The sequence below is a fragment of the Sparus aurata genome, chromosome 6 (genome assembly GCF_900880675.1).
Source record: "Sparus aurata chromosome 6, fSpaAur1.1, whole genome shotgun sequence".
NCBI lineage: Eukaryota > Metazoa > Chordata > Actinopteri > Spariformes > Sparidae > Sparus > Sparus aurata.
In genome coordinates, this window is record NC_044192.1 from 21,474,986 (window position 1) to 21,492,431 (window position 17,446).

The 17,446-nt window shown below is 43.2% G+C and overlaps 1 protein-coding gene across 1 annotated transcript; it reads left to right on the forward strand.

Moving 5' to 3' along the window:
• The first annotated feature begins 9,636 nt into the window (after positions 1–9,636).
• On the forward strand, positions 9,637–15,524 carry ip6k2b (inositol hexakisphosphate kinase 2b). Its single transcript, XM_030419500.1, has 5 exons — positions 9,637–10,283; positions 12,614–12,845; positions 12,939–13,105; positions 13,236–13,411; positions 13,801–15,524. The coding sequence occupies exons 1-5, from the start codon at positions 10,070–10,072 to the stop codon at positions 14,419–14,421; spliced, it is 1,410 nt and encodes a 469-aa protein (XP_030275360.1). The 5' UTR covers positions 9,637–10,069; the 3' UTR covers positions 14,422–15,524.
• The last annotated feature ends 1,922 nt before the right edge of the window (positions 15,525–17,446 follow it).

Here is a 17,446-nt window from a genome sequence, read left to right on the forward strand (position 1 = left end):
TTCAACGTGCACGGGCCTGAGCTCAGACAGAATTTATATTTTGTGTGTGTGTGTGTTTGTGTGTGTGTGTGTGTGTGTGTGTGTGTGTGTGCGTGTGTGTGCAGGAAAATCAAAATATTATGGTTCTAGATTTTGGCAGTCTTCGGCTACACGTGACATCCTGTGCAGCACGTGGCAAGCAGGAGGAGTGGTTCTGTTTATATAAATCAGACCTTTTTTTGCCCTCCCTCTGCATGTTTGGGTCATATGGAACCTGTTAATGTACCCCGCACGGCTATAACTCACATCGAACCTCCAGATTGTATTCATGAAGCTGGACTTGTTTCAAAGCTGACAGCTGCTTGTATTTACGTCTCTCTGTTGCTGTCTATTAACTCTGTGTTTTGTGAAAAAAGCCTCAGGGAAGATACTAGAGATAAGGCTGCACGTTGCACCCTGATGAAGAAAAACTGATGTAGGCCATGAGGTTAGAAAGTTTGTTTTCTTTCTCCCGACATTCTCCACCCACCAAGGTTTTCAGGCATGCAGCATTCTACTGTATGCTCTCTGTCAGTATTGGACTGCATCCAGATGTAAACTCAGCACCGAGTTGTATCTTGTAAAAACACATTTATGCCCCACACTTTGTTAAATGGCTGAATAAGTGCTTATTTCACCACCACTGAACCAAATAGTTAGTGTTTTGTTGATTTGTTGAACAAGGCCTGTGCGGATTACCTGTGATGACTGGGTTAAGAAGCACAGTGACCTCTTGGTTTTAAACTTGTGACCACAGTGTGTGTACTGAATGTCTATTTGCATGCAGTTGATTCACATTTCAATAAGGGATAAAGATGTTTATTTATTCCTCCCAGGGAAGTCGGCTCTGTGATTGGAAGCGGCCTGTTTTTTAGTATGCACGTGTTGAAAAGATTTTTGAGTTTACATCTTGTTTTGATTTATCCCTGAGTTTTGTGTGTGTGTGTGTGTGTGTGTGTGTGTGTGTGTGTGTGTGTGTGTGTGTGTGTGTGTGTGTGTGAGTGTGTGTGTGTGTGTGTGTTTGTTTGTTACTCTCAGGGAACTATATGAGCGCTGCAGCCAGCCCCTAAATAGCGGAGGCGTTGACAGTTAGTTGGACTGTGGGTACAGTGAGAAGTCACCGAACAAGGATCACTGTGGCGAAAGGTAATTTTTTGTTCGATTGAAAGAAAAACAAACACAGACATGGACAGACTTTCTATCTTCTACAATGATCTATTAAAAAATCTATCACATTTTCTTTCCATCAAATAATGGATATATGAAGCTTAATTTTAATTAAAACAATTAGCATTTTCTTGGGCACTTTTCTCCATAAGAAAATCAAATGTCATATCCTTCTTGTTTCAAAATTGTTGGCACTTATTTGCAGCAAACAAGAGGAGATCTTTTCAGTTTAAAGGGGCACAACTCAAAATGATTATTTACAATATCAGTTAGGTAATATTACAAACTCAGAAATATTTATTTTGTCTGTTGTGCTTGTTCTCAGAGGAAACTAAGGTCTCCAGCACACTGTTTGAAGCTTAAAAGGTGGCAGGGTCCACCAAATATAAACAAAGTAAAACAGTATGTTTTGTCCTTTTAGCTCAGTTTGTTTATTCAGTCATGAACACAAAGAGAGTTTGTTTATTTAGTTTGTTTAGACAGAGGAAGAAGACAGTCAATGAAGATCTTTCTCTTCTGATTAAAATGTCTTCCCCTAAAACCACATAGTGCAGCTTTAAAACCATGATCTCAGAATGATTAGTAATGATTTCCTGTAAAGATGGAAATATTTGCAATGAGATGTGTGAAAGGTTGCACAAGCTGTAGCTGATTCATTCCGGTGCACTTGACCACTTTGACGGGATGTGGACAGCGTGAAAGCAGACAGACGGACAGGATGTGGGGCAGGAGGGGGGCGGGGTTGCGGGAGCCTGTCTGAGGCCGAGCACGTGGCAGAGACTTGGTGCGGCGGCTTGGACAGTACCCAAAGGCCACATGCAGACAGAACCTGAGTGGCCACCCAGATCCTGGTCAAGCGACATTCAACCTGACCCAATTTTTTTTTTAGAAATCAGAGCTCAGGGATCCTGTATCAATGGACAACACCCCACTCTTAGTTTTCTGTTGCAGGTCAGAAGGGGGGGAGGGGGATAATATGGCAGGTTGAAGGTGCGTAAAAATGTGTCAGCAGAGCTATAACAGACCACCAGACAGGAGCCGCTGGGGCTATGTATAACCTGAGGTCGTGTGATATGTGTCCTGATGGGACGCTGTGTCAAAAGATAAAACAGAATGTGATAAGTTGCTAATCCTTTGTGACATATACTCAATTTAAAACAACAAGACAACATATGCAATGGGTCACAACTTGTTTGATCTTTGTAAATATATGCTTATTCTGAATTTGAGCATGTAACATTTTCGAAACAAGTTGAGACAGGGCCAGGAAACTTGTGGAATGCTTCAAAAACACCTGTTGGAACAGTCTACAGGTAAACAGGCAACAGTATCATGTTCGGGTATGATCCTTGAAATGCTCAGTCATTCACAAGCAAGGACGAAACGAGGTTCGCAGCTTTTCGGGAATCAACTAACCTGAAATCAATTAAACATCACTGAATGTTATGTTATGCCTTACAGTTCTTTCTGTATATGTAAACCCTGCTTTCCTAAACCACTCTGCATCCTGCCCAAACTTACCACAACACAATGAAACCTCAAATATCTCTTCCCACACTGCTCACATACATGCTGTCCTCTCGAGGCTGTTCCCATGGTGATGAGCTGGTGCATCGATCTACTGGGTGTAGAAACTGGGCCATAACACTCAGACACTTAAACACGTTTCACTATTTTCCACACACACACGTGAGTGATGGCCCCGCACGCACAATAGACAGAAACATAAACTGTGACACTACCGGCGATTTGTTTGCCAATATACTTCATCTTTTCTCCTCAAAAAGTCCCCATGCCTCACATTACAGTGTAGCATTTCTGTTTACAAACAGAAAACCCACGGGGTCCCACCTTGAACAAGGCCCGCCCCCTGCAGACTTAAGAGAAGCAGTCAGCTGCTTCCTTTAAAGTGGGTCAGGGTACTTGCTGGTTGTTCGCTGACAGGCTGAACGAGTCAGGCTGATGGCATGGTATTATCTCCAACATCCTAAGGAGGCTGTGGCGATTCTGAACACTGTGATCGATGGCATCATGTGACTGCATGCATTTGTCTCTGTCAGTTTGTTAGGGGCTTTCCAGCCACGGCTACATACACCACGTATAGCTTATGTTGGCACAACGCCAGAAGGGTCTCAACTTTCACTCGTATGCACATGATATGCCATAGATTTCCACAGCTCGAGATCTGCAGTATCAGTGTTTTCAAGTGAACGTGAGTTTTGTCATGTCAGGTTACTTGGCTGCATTTCCAATTTTGCAACTGCCCATAACCTAGAGGAAGTTGGTTCTCGGGGATCATCCAGGCCAATAGCTTCCCCCCTCCGGCCGTAGACCACTGTAGCACATGTTACAATTTAATGAGCTTCAGGAATGCACTTGAGGAATGTGTCAATGCGCTTGAAGAATCTGAAGTTAAACGTGTGAGGTTGCTCAGGTGCTCTCCAAAGCCATGCTCTGGGAAAGTAGCAGCAGCTGACGCATCTTGGACTTCTAGCAACTATGAAATTCAAGTTCACATTACTAGATATACATTAGCTGTTAACTTACCTTGAAGACCAGTGGCATCAAAATAACACACTTTATCTAAACTTACTGCCCCTGTTGTTATCACTGTTTTATCGCTTTTCCACTGCTTTTGTTAAGTCCTCCCTGTGTAAACAACACACAATAGGCTAGTTTCTGACGTACCGTGACTCTTGACTGTAAGTAGGTTTATTGCCTCGGCCTCAGGTTTCGATATTCGCAAGAAATGTGCGGCATCAAAGGAGGAAGTCATTGCCTCACAATGAATTGTTTACTTACAGTATATTGCCCCTGCTCACGTTTTACGATTGCATTTACTGTCCAGCCAAACATCCTCATTACTACCCGAGGGTTATCATGTTTGTCAAATTACTTATTGTGTTGATACAAGCACAGCAATCTGCCATTTTCTGTCTTTTGATTGAAGGAAAATAGACAGAAATAGACAGGTGCTTTGACTGTCCAGTCATTATCTCGTGATCAGATTAGCCTTTCTTTCCGTTGTAATCAAAGGGAAAGGCATAGGGAATGATGGGAGGAGTGTGGGTGGTGGCGGGGAACGTAGGAGTAAACAAGTCTGTCCTTGACTTGGCATTGGGTGTCAGAGTGCCAGCAACACTCATCACTATCAACACACTAAGATGTGCTTGAGCTGCCCGTAGCCTAAATGAAGCTGCATATGGGCCCATCCCCTCTCTGTAGCAGGCTCTCTTACTCGCCCATGTTTCACTTCCTCACGTGTCTGGGAATGAGGGGGAGGGCTTTAGGATTCAGTGGAAAATTGAATGTCAAGTTGGCAGAATAGCACTGTTGTGATTTCCCCCACTCAGGAATTTCGAAGCAGCCCCTGCCTCACAGCCAAATGTTACCCCCAATTTTGGCTGCACTGTGCTGTAACGGCACAGTCCTTCACTCATGATTATCTTGATGGAAAAGAAGTCAATTTAAAGTCCATAACTAGGCCGTACACGTCCAGTGACTTGATCTTGCTTGCAATACTGTAGACCAGTCTGGAACCAAACAGTCTTCTTCCTTGAGCTTTTTCATTATATCAAATTGAAAAATACTGCTTGAAAAAACCTCTTCCAACACAGCATAGATCTCACCTTTGTGTCACTTTTCAAAGTTGGTCAGCCAGGTCCATTGTTGCCCCCGGGGGCCAGAGAGAGAAAAACAACCCAAACAATTGTTGTTTGCAGCATCTGTCAAGTTCCAGTTGGGTGTTTTTGCCTCAGGAGGCTGTAATGACCCCATCAGTGCTTAGAACACCTCAAAGAAGTAAACAAGGCAATAGATCACTCTGTTGAGTGACACAGAGGTGAGATTTATGAAGAAATGTTTTTTTTTTAAAGTTTTTTTTGGGGGGGTTTTGCAAGAGAAAACAGCTTGGCTTGAGGGGACAGTAATGACCCCACACCTCAAAGAAGCAAACAAGGTATGGAAATAGTTTTGTTGGACATGTAGCACAAAGGTAAGATTTTTCAGAGAAAGCTTTATTTTTTTTTTTCTTCAGTTTTTCAAGAGATACACCTCAAGAATGAGGAGTAACTATTTGGCAAATGTATATAGAAGTTTGTCTTCCCCGCCTACATTAAAGAGAATCTCACAGTTGCTTTCCTGAGCTTTTCTTTGGGAACCATTGGGACCATCTCACCCACTGTGTGGGGGACAGTCCCAATCTTTCCCATAGAAAACGGACCTAGATTAATAGCACACATCCATTATACAATATACAGAATAATCCATTTGACAAACTGGGCCAAACCACCAATGGATGAGTGATCGGCGAGAGTGATCCCTAAGCTCATGGGGGTGACATGGCAGAGCGAGATGGCTCATGCTCTCTAGGTCACTACAGTACAGTATAGTACAGACACAAGGTTTGATTTGGTCCCAAACTGCTCTTGATGTGCTGGTTTGCACCTTGCAAAGCAGCCACTGCCATCAGTGTATGAATGTATGAATTACTGTAAGGCTCTTTGGACAAAAGCGCCTTGTAAATGCCCTAAAATGTAAATGTAAGCAATGAGGTCAGTATTGAAATATGGGTGTATCTCTAAGTACCCTGTCTGGTATACTGGACTTAAATTAATAAAAATGACGAGGAATTTCCCACATTTCTCTGTAAGTGAAGATGCATTTGTAGAACGCTGGATTTCAAGAGACTTCTGCCATCTCTCCAGTGGGTGGAGTTCACAATGCCTGCTGTGTTTGTAGAAGGCCATGAATTATACAATGTGCATGAAGGGGGTTGTTGGAGGTTGCATCATTGCCCTGTTTCATAGCTGACTTGAGGGCCCTGTGGCACAGCCTGAGCCTATTGTCCTGGGGCATGGACCCATGACATGAGAGGGAAGAGCCGAGCTAAGCTGACATAACAGTGACGCATCAGTGAGGCCGGGGTGACTAGGCTATGAAGACCTCAACTCACACACATGAACACACGCTTTCTTGGATCATTCATACTGTAAGGTCATGAATTTTAGTGTCCAAAGAAACATTTGAAGTTTGAAGCTTGAAGCTATGCTATCTACATACAAAACTCAGCTGCGTCATAACAACGTTGTAACTTACAAACCTGAGCCTTAAACACGCATGCTGTCTGCACAGTACAATACAAGCCAGAACAGTAGCATGCCAACAAAACTTAAACCAAAGACTAGATGCTGCTAACACCTGGCTACTTCATGGAACAACATCTTTGCTAACACAGCCAAACATTAGTCTGGTGTAACAAAACAAGACATTTAACTTAACAAGGCAGCTTATCCTAATCTGCAGTCCAACGGCAAATCCAGCTTGTCTTGCGGCCTTTTAGTTCACCAGGCTAAATGCCACTACTAAATGCCAGTCCAAGATTTACTGTTTGTCGCCCTCTTGCTCGGTCACTTTTTTTTTTTTATTTCTTATCTTCGTCCTTTAGAGTCCACTTGACCTCTTTGCCTTTGTCATGATATCCGTAGAGACAGCTCAGTCTGGCTCTGTTGCCCACTCACCTGGCTCCAGTTCTGGTGTCTATTTCGGAGCTCATCCCCGCCAGCATTCTTCGCTGGGTCCCCCTCCACCCTCGACATGAACACATCAACCTCCCAGCGGTTCACAGCTCCAGGAATAGCGGCTAAAACACCAAAACTCCCCTGTTTCTCTGAGCAGCTACAGCTAGCTGCACAGCTAATGGAGCTAAACAGCAATGACGGTTTGCACCAGTTACAGGTTACTTTGGCAACAACTGATTGATAGATAAATATATCTAGTTTCTTCAATGTTAGAATTAGATGTCTGGGCTTCTTTTTATCAAACTAAAGGGTCCACAATCTAGCAAAGTTTAGAGCACACACACAGAGAAACACACTAGTGTGTCCCCAACCACAGTATTAAAGCCCACTCTACACCTTTGCAATCACACAAGTACAACCTTCACACGGTAATTTGACACAGCCACGGTTTTCTTTCCTAAAAGATGGACTGGCATGATTAACACAATATTGTTCTGTTGATCCTGGGATCAGGACGTCTGGGAAACCTAGTGTGTAACTCCTAGCACACAATCACACACATTGCTCTATACACACTCTATCTCTTCTCTTCTTTTGTTCCACATTTCACACGAGGCCACCAGGGAGCCACTACCTGTGAGACCAGTGGGAGGAGAAGAGTGGGCACCCTGTTTAAGTACTGATAATTTAATCCTCTCCTTGCCTGTGTCTGGATCCTTTCTTCCCATTTGTAATCCCAGTGCAGAACTGGAACATCAGAGATTAGTGCGTGATTAGGCTGTAAATGTCCAGTGACCTAAGCTTGCCTACAGTACCTCAGCTTTGTCTGGCCTGGCACACCAGTCAGACTCATTAGGTCGACTGCCACTCACACAGACATTTCCAGTTTGGTCTCTACATCTGAAGATTGTTGGGTGAGCAATGACCTTTTACTTTACAGTGAGCCAAAGTGAACTAATCTAGCTAACTTGCAATTTTAACTTGCAGTTTAAGTCCTTACTATTCATGCAGTATTTTTTGATATGTGACAGCCCAAAGTAAAGAAGTTTGTCTCTGGAAAAAGTACGCCAAGGGCTTTATAGACAAATGTTCCAGTAATGTAGCTAACATATTGTGTTGCGATGTTCTCCCTTTAAACAAAATTCAATAATGGATGCCAAAAATGATTGCTATCAGGGCTCTATTTATATCAGCGCCTAGGAATTCGGATATCTGCCTCTGGCATGTGTGCTGTGTTGTAAAAGGATGTTGTTCTTCAATATAAGATGTGATGTTGGAAGGATGATGATGAGATAACTGTTAAACCAGCTCTTCTTTGTTTGTGTGTTACATAATTTAGCACAATCAGTCTTAAAGCAGGTAATAAAAATGAAGTATATTCACATTAATACATTTGATCCTTTTTTAGTCTTCACAACCACCAATAACATCATAGCCAAACATCTTGGCACAATCACCATCACCTAAAGAAAGTAGCATTGTAGCAAGATAAATGGGACTTGTTTTTGGACAATTTTCACTTGTTTCATTGGTAGATTCTTTTCACTTATTATTATTACAAACAAAAATACCTTCTATTCATTATTTTTTTTATCTCATTTTTTAAGTGACATTTTTTTTTTTTAGTGCTGTCTGGTCAGCAGAAAATCTGGCTCAACCGTTGCCACAGTGCAAATCAACATTGTTGGCAATGACATGCAATTGTCAGTGAAAGTAAACATTTTTCACGGTGACAGCTGCAACACAAAAATTCCGTGCGGGGCAAAAATGCTTCGTCCCCATAACAGAGGCAGTCACTCTTTGTAGTATGAATTTTGTTAAGATTTAGTGCAGCCCTGTTTTTGGTGTAAACAAAGCATCAGGTCGTGTCAGTTACCATAGCCTAATGAGTGCACAACCTGTGAGGAGAGTTCATGTTCATATCCAAATCAAACCTCAATCTTATTGTTCAATGTTCTGTAATTAAATCCAGTTTGATTGGCAGAGTTGTTTTGGCCTTGTACAATTGCATCTCTGTTGATCTGGCCTTCTTCATCCGAGTCGTTAGATGATGTAGTTTCCTTCCAATTCATAAACAAGGGACTTGGATCTCTCCCATCCAGTTTTGGGCCAATGATGTGAGAGAGTAACCAGAGTAACTGCTAACCACAGCTTTGTGTAGCTAGTTAGCTCAGGATGAGCAACCCTTTAATTACATCTTCACATGATGCCAAATAATACTTTTTTCCACAAGCATCCATATAATTGTGAAGGAGGCATCTGTACAATGTTGGATTAATTTTTTTGAGCATCACAACCCCGCGTAATGACTTGTTTCACGGTTATAACTGGAGTTATCTGTCCACTAGAATTTGGAATGTCCAGAAGAGCCATACAATTACATCATATTATTCCCAGTCTAGCACGCTTTCTGGGCCGCACAACAAGGAAGATCCAGGTATTTTTATACCCAAGAAGTCGAGCTTTCTTGGCTTCAATACACCACTGAACAGCTTTCATAGGAATGAATGGACACTGTCCAGATTTAATGTAATGTCCTTGAGTTAGCTCTCTTAGCCGTCAATCCAAAACACATCCTTTCAGTTTAGATCCCATTTGAAAACATGAGTTGAAAAGAAACAGCTTATGTGCAACCCCAAACACCTTCCTGCCTTTATTTTTTTTTATTTCAGTCTGCTGAAAATGATATTTAATGTCTCAATAACACGATGAAACTTAAAATCCACCCGAAAGCCTGTCTGTAGGAGAACAGGAAGGAAGAAACTTGCAAGAAATGCCGTCAATGTTGTGTTTTTGTGTCTAGTATTTTTCCTGCTCTCCCCTCCCCCCCTGTTTTCTCTCCTTCCTCTTTGTTTGCTTGATCTGCTTGATCCTCTCCTAGGTGCCTTGTCTCCTCCCAGCGACAGCTCCGGCTCTGTGATTGGCTGCTCGTGGCGAGAGGCGGGACTTGTTTCCTGCTCGTGCTGTTTTTCTAGCTGGTGGATCAGCTTCGTCGTCAGTTTCGGAAACAGCCAGACGTCGAGGACGGCGGAAACTGACCTTACATGAGGACGTTGTGGCAGCTTTAAGGCTGCATATGTCATTTCTTATTACACATACAAACACGGAGATTATCCTGACCAACGGAGGAGTTTAATAATTTGTCCTCCGATAAGGAAAATCGAGGAAATAAGGGATTTCGTCGGCGCTGGCTCTGTCCTTCCTGTCCAGCCCTTTGTTTTTCACGGCTGCTCTCGAGCAGGAGACCAGTAGCGCCCCCGTGCGAGCACAAGAGTTTTAGGATAGGGAGCCAGACGAGCGGTCGTGCTTCTTGCCTCCCGACCGACGTGGGTCCCCCCAGCTCAGTTATCCGATGCGGAGTGAGGATGAGTCCCGCTCTGGAAGCCCTGATGCAGGCGGACGGGACTCCTTATCCCGGAAAAGGGGTGATGCTTGAGCCATTCGTGCACCAGGTGGGAGGCCACTCCTGTGTGCTACGATTTGGGGAACAAACAATCTGCAAGCCCCTCATTCCCCGGGAGCACCAGTTCTACAAGAGCCTCCCCCCTGAAGTGAGGAAATTCACCCCTCAGTATAAAGGTAAGACCTGGAGGATGTGTCCAGATGTTTGTCATAACAGCGCATGTGTGGTGATGTTTTGGTACCTAGCTACAATCCTCTGCTTCTTATACTTTATGTTCGTGCAAACATCTTGTCATATACTGTACAATGCTTCATTGGCTGATCTTTAATACATATGTGCAGATCATGGAGATGTTATTTTGCATTGGGTACAGTGTGGATGCAAGGGCTCAGACTACATGATGTACACAACAACACAAAACAAAATGTATTTTCACATCTATAGATAGATACATGACTGTCTTCAGTGGCCTCATAATGTCACTTGTGTACAGTGCCTCTCGCATTGGAGCATTTGGCAGGCACGCCAGGGTTCAGGCAGCATCCGAGCTGATGGTCTGACTACCTGCCAGGAGGATGAGTGGACTGAGGCCTTTCAAGTGCCGTGTCTGTCATTCAAGATGGCTTCGATTTCAAGATGAGATAGAGTTCCACATAGATCAAAAATAAATGGGACAGATCGCAAGGGGAGTAATTCACAAGTTCAGTTGAGGAGAGTTCCAGGTCTGGTTCCAGGTGCATTACAGAAACATGGACACAGATACACATTTTCACTGACACACATGATTTTTATTTCAATATCATGTTTCCTGGTGGCGTCCAGGTCCACAGCCTCTCACGATTTCATCCACAGATGTATTAGAGCCTGGAACACACCGACACAGACGTCTTTAGGCGGTCAAATGACAGAAGTAAGACGCACGCGTGGTATCTGACTTCACAGTAACGCAGCATGGGACTATAAAAAGACCCTCAAGGGGAGTGGGATTTGAAGATAAGATAGTAGAGTGCCTCTGGGGCCTTCGAGAGCAGTGACATCAACAGTGACGCTTGTCTGTCTTTTGCATTCCTCAAAACACAGCGGCCAAAATATCTAATGGTTGCAGGCACTGCTTGTACAAAATAATCTGAAGGATATGACCCCAGTGTAGTAGATGTACTAAAAAGGATTGGACTGCCAGAACCCTGAACCTAATAAAACAATAGATATCGATAACAATCAGCAACTCCGCCAACGTTGCTAGTATACGATGGTCAAGTTAGGCTCATCAGGCTGTAAATCTCAATCGATGCACAAGTTTATGAGCCCTCCTTGTGAATTAAGTCTGAGTGACTCACAGGTTCCCACACTCACTGAGGTGGTGTGATGACAGTGCAGTCGAGAGTGGACGGCGCTGCCCATAAGGACAGACGTGAGAGGCCGGGCCTTCCTGCAGGATGGTGATGTCAGTGCACATGACATCAGCCTGGCTGCGGAAGAAACGTGGATGCTGGGTCCTCAGGCCCGTCATTTAAGATGCAAAGACTCTGGAAAAGCATTTTGAGCATCGGCTGTATTTGATCATGTTGTTCTACAGAGTACATTGCCTTTCACAATCTCTGTTATTCAGTGGGTGTTTTCCAAAATATGTACTATTATCACTAGTGTTGTTGGATGCTGAATGTACAGACGCGGATGCTGCGTCCATATCTCTGCGACTTTCTCTCTCGATCAGTTTCCTTCCTGTCTGTGGTTTATCTGTATCAGCTGCTGCAGCTGTGGTGTTTATTCTCAGTGCGACACCTCCCCCAGCCCTCACAGAGGCATGCGACACACAGGCCCTTTTAGGGAGCTTTAGTGGGGGCTGGGCTGGAGGGGCTACTACTGGAGGGCATGTTAGTGGATCATGTCAGCATTTAGATAGTGTTTCTGGTGTTGATGCCTCTAAACAAACTGTAAAACTGCAAGTGTTGATTCAGTTCTCGTTTCATTTAAGGCCTCTATTATGATCTGTGTCACATCTGATTGACATTGAATCACAGTATCTTACTGATGACTGGTCATGTGATTATGCAATCCTTCTCTGTGGCTTATTGAGCTGTTATTCAATGTATGTTTTTGTATGGAAAGACAGTTGTACATCATTTCCTCATGTCATTGCTGACAGGTTGAAGCTCTGGATTATGAGTCATTGTTTGTGTTTCATGAGGATGTTTATCAGTTGTTCAATAAATGTCTTGCTTGGTTTTTACACATTTTTGGTCTTGCATGGTGTTTTGTGTCTCTCGTTTTCTTAACAATGAGTCAAATCAGCATTGTTTTTTGCTGTGAAATATGTTGTTTCTAAAAATGTACTGCTTTCATATTCCATCTTCAACCTCCGTATAGCATGGTAATGTAATGTATGTTAGTGCAGATGGCTGTATGAATGCGTCACTATCTTTTATGGATATGTGTTTGACGTTATTGGATAAGTGACCCATGTACTCATAACTACTCTCTGTTGCCCCCTCTCACCCGCTCTCAGGTGTAGTGTCGGTCAGTTTCGAAGAGGATGAGGAAGGGAACCTGTGCCTCATCGCCTACCCCCTCCACAGTGAATCGGGAGACCTGGAGAACAAAGATCCCTCATCAGACTGTGAGCCCAAGACCAAGATGCTGAAGTGGAGCAACAAGAAGCAGTCCACGTTGCTCCTGGACAATGACAACTACGGCAAAGACCGAGCTCGACACAGCCGTAAAGAAGATAAGATCATGAGGTAAGGGTGCTCTTTTGTAAACAACAAGACATCTCATGAACATGTTCTGTAGCACGTTAGCTGACCTTTATTCTCTTGTTGTGACCTTTGCAGTTATAATCGTGACGAGATGCAGCAGCAGAAGCAGGCGGAGGTTCTCTACCTCAGCCTGGAGAAGGGCAATGTTGTGCCACAGATCAAACACAACCCCTGGAGTCTTAAATGTCACCAGCAGCATCTGCAGAGGATGAAGGAGAATGCAAAGCACCGTAACCAATACAGTATCCTTTCATGAATGAACTGCTGCAGTGAGGAGGGACAGTTCTTGAATGTTATTATATAGAAAAAAACACGCCGCGTGTCAGTTTACATGTCTTCTGTTGCTGTGTGATCCTTGACCCATTTTCACAGAATTTATCCTTTTGGAAAACTTGACATGGCGCTACACAAGACCCTGTGTTTTAGACTTGAAGATGGGAACTCGCCAACATGGGGATGACGCATCAGAGGAGAAGAAAGCCCATCAGATTCGCAAGTGTCAACAGAGCACATCTGCATCTATTGGAGTGCGGCTTTGTGGCATGCAGGTACGTTAGACTTTAGAGCTGTGATAGTAGGTCAATTAAATGATTAGTCAGCCGAAAGAAAAGAAACTGCCAACTAATTTACTTACTAGCGATTGACTGAATCAATGAGGGTTTAAACAAAAATTTGGAATATTTGATGGTACCGGATTCTTGAATGACGGGTTTTTCTACTTTTCTTTGTCATTTGTGATTTAGTTAATGAAGAGTATTTGGGTTGAATACTGTTGATTGGAGTAACAAAGCATTTTTTATTTTTTATTTTTGGACATTCTTTGTCAAAATGATTAAATGACAGTCGTGAACATAATCAGCAGATAATCATCGCGATGTAACACAATACTCTGCCGTGGTGTTTTTATGTAAAGCTCATCTCTCTTTGTGACCTGCAGGTATACCAGTCAGACTCAGGCCAGCTGATGTTCATGAATAAGTACCACGGTCGTAAACTGACCCTCGCAGGCTTCAAGGAGGCCCTCTACGAGTTCTTCCACGACGGGCGCCGTCTGCGTCAAGAGCTGCTGTCCCCGGTGCTGCGGCGACTCCGGGAAATGCAAGCTGCCTTGGAGGCCTGTGAGTCCTACCGCTTCTACTCCAGCTCCCTGCTCATCATCTACGACGGAGACCCTCCCAGGACTCCCAGTAGACCCAGACACCGTGGTGGGGAGGAAGGTGATGAGGATGAGCCATCTGATGAAGAGGATGAGGACGATGAGGAGGAGGAGGAAGAAGAAGAAGAAGGCGCCTTTGGTTTCCCTCGCTCCTCTTCAGCCAGTGGCAGCACTGGTGTAGCTGGAGGGAGCAGCAACAGTGGCAGCAGTCGCTCCTCTCACAGCACAGGAGAGGCCAGCAGCCCCGAGGTGGACGTGCGCATGATTGACTTTGCTCACACGACCTGTCGGCACTTTGGAGAAGACAGTGTGGTTCACGAAGGCCTGGACAGTGGGTTCATCTTCGGCCTGCAGAACCTGATCACCATCATCTCCCAGCTAGAGGATCATAGTTCGGACTGAGGCTGCTGCGGAGCCAACGTGGTCATACATTTTAAGCATGGGAAGAGCTCAATGAGCTGAAACCCTGCTATGGTGCATCGTCCTTCTGCTGACATGGGGGTCTGAGCCTCTTCTGCTTGGAGGGAACCTCAGACACCTCGGGGTCAGGGGGAGAGTCTGTGTGGTCGTTCCTGCGCTCTCCCTTACCTGCCAGAGGACAGGGCTGCCTGGGCCCTTGTTGCACTTTTCTCTTTCTGAGACTGCTCCTTTTCTTTGTAATAAGTGGTAGGAGAGATGTTTTACGCAGTGGCGGTCTCTCAAAAACCACTAGGATCCCCCCCTCTCCTTCACCGGTACAGACTAGTTTCTTTATTGTTAAAGTCCTCTCTTAGAGAGAATGAGCAAGGCAGCGATCATTGAAGCTCAAGTGTAGCTGTAGGAGCCTGACGTGGTGCTTTACCTGTGATATGAGCTAAGTTTTTTTTCCCCCAGATGAAGTTTGGACTGCCAGTCCCCAACAGCACAGCACATTTCTAGTGGGGAAGTTGACTGTACAAGCTGACCTTGGCAGGCTAGGTCAACAGCCTTGTAGCAACTGACAACGTAAGCCTCTGAGAAGGACATTTAGTGTTTTTACTGGTGTCTCTGAAGACGCTTGCAACAAAAATGGTTAGTGAGTCCACCAGGCACTTGGATTTACACTTCTTTGGTGGAAGAACAAGATTATTTAGGTCTAGAAGAAGGGATTTGCCTTTTTTCTCCCCTATACCTTTTTGCCTATGAAAGACTTTTTGCTATATGGGGATAATATCCTTGTTTTGTCACTGTCTTCGTTTTTGTCTGATTTTCTCCTCTTCATTCCTGAAACTCTGACTAAACAAAGAGAATATATTGATTAAAAACACTAGCTAAAAAGACTATATAGAGACTATTTATTTGCAAGAATTGTTTGGAAATGTTTAAAAAAAAATGGAAAAAGCTACATTCCATATTACCACTCTCTAAATGTTCTGTTCTGATACCGACTTTGATTTATTTTATTATTGCAAGAGCCGATACCTCTCTTGTGTACCTGTGTGTTAACAGTGTCTTGAAAAATAAAGGCATTCATTTGTGGTAAAAGCTGCCGTCTACCCTGCGTTCATTTATGGTGTGAAGTGTCTGTGAATATATGCATTAATTGGACAGGAAGTAGTGAAAAAGGAAATGAAATTTGAGCAGGATGCTGACACCAGACCTGTCAGTGTGACTGTAACAAAAGGAGAACATGAGTCATCTTTTGTGTGCGATATTACAGAAAGTACTGTTGTTTTATCTCACCTTACCACAGCCACAGACAATGTTCTATTGTATTGAGTGATGTATCTCCAAGAGAAAGCAAAGAAAGAATTCAGTACATAAAGTCATGATGGTGTCTTTGGAGGAAAACCCGCTCCACTTCTCTTCTTGGATGTTTTACGTGAACTCCAAATTTATGGAGACAATAGTGACTTTTACTATCAAACTCAATCAGATAAATAAAAAAACAGTTTCCAGATGTCTGAAGTTGACTGCTGAAGTATTTCATTTGAGTTCAGTTAAATGAGATTAATTCAGTTCTTGTTCCGGTCAAGATGGAGTCATCATTTGATCAGTGTAATGATAGATTGACCTGGCAGGGGAACGCTCACAACAGAGAGGAAAAAGATTCGATTAGAGAATGAGTTTTTCTCTGCGGTGAAATGGCTTCTGAAGGATTTAACAATTAAATGAACAATTAAAATTGATTCCCAAAACTACAAAATGCACCTTTTTAAAGAAGGTCACAACATTCATTGTTATTTCCCATGCAGCTTCTCTACAGTGGGCAATTTAAGCCCATTAGATGCTTGAATGCCACAATGTTTTGGTGCATTTATACAATGATAGAACTACCCTACAATTAAGAATAAATATGATCCTCTGAAGAAATATGTTTACGTAATGTGTTGTAGAGATATGCATTGAAGTTAGCATGCTAATCAGCTAGCTCCCAGCCAGTTTGTACCTCAAGAGGCAGTTGCCCAATAGGAAACAAAACCAACACTTACCCAGTGCTTCCCCTTATATGACTTCTTGCTGTACAGCTAACTGAGCTAACTAGCCAATGCCAGCTACAGTAATCAGCAGATCACGGTTACTCTGTTAATATGAGTGTGAATTTTGAAATCTTAAAAATTGCAAAAGGAAAAGTAAAACAAAAACACACAGGCTATCTTCATTTCGACTGAAGTCGATTTCAGTGTCAGGTTGTCCTCTTCTTATTTTTCCCACTGCCACGTACAGCAATCAATCCCCGGGCCTGATCATAAGACAGAACAATATCAGCTCATTTATTGACATAATCATAACTTGCTAGAATAGATATTCCTCAGTGTGTAGGCTACATATTTGTACAATTAGAGAATGTAAGAATCACTTTTAAGCCTACAACAATTTTTAAAAAATTAACCTTTAATTATGAATTATTAAGTTATTTATTGTAAACACATTGACTCAACATGGTTTAGAAACTTTGCATTAAAAGTGAAACCTTTAAACTTTATAACTTATAACTTTTCAATATATTTAAATGCAGTTTAAACGCTTCAAGCACACAAAGCTTTTCAATTTGAGCCAAAACATCATGGCATGGTGCTGTTTACTTCTCCTGTGTGTAAATTTCGTAATTTAGACAAACTGATCAACAGGAAACTCTTCCAGGGGAACAGACTTTCGTGTGCATGCGTCATCATTGTTGCTGAGTCCATTACTAAGCAGTTTAGTGCAGGTTCTTGGCCCGATTGCCATTCAGCGGCGACATCGGTGACTGATCTGCACCGGGGCTCGGATTATACACTTCAAACAAGAGAAGAAAAAAACTTCCCATTAGAGCTGTAATGCCAAGCAGGAAGCATTATAAGGTGTTAGCCAGCAAACAGCTCCCAGAGCAGCGACCTAAGATGACCTCAACATACCGTATGCACCCTCATGCACCAATCAAACTAGCATCTTTGTATGCAGCAGAATCATGGTTGCCAGATGCGAA

What these genes read in the sequence shown, in the direction of transcription:
- ip6k2b (XM_030419500.1), top strand. Translation starts at nt 10,070, where the DNA reads ATGAGTCCCGCTCTGGAAGCCCTGATGCAGGCGGACGGGACTCCTTAT. An exon ending in ATTCACCCCTCAGTATAAAG is followed by an intron (nt 10,284 to 12,613) that starts GTAAGACCTGGA and finishes ACCCGCTCTCAG; the next exon opens with GTGTAGTGTCGGTCAGTTTC. An exon ending in TGCGGCTTTGTGGCATGCAG is followed by an intron (nt 13,412 to 13,800) that starts GTACGTTAGACT and finishes TGTGACCTGCAG; the next exon opens with GTATACCAGTCAGACTCAGG.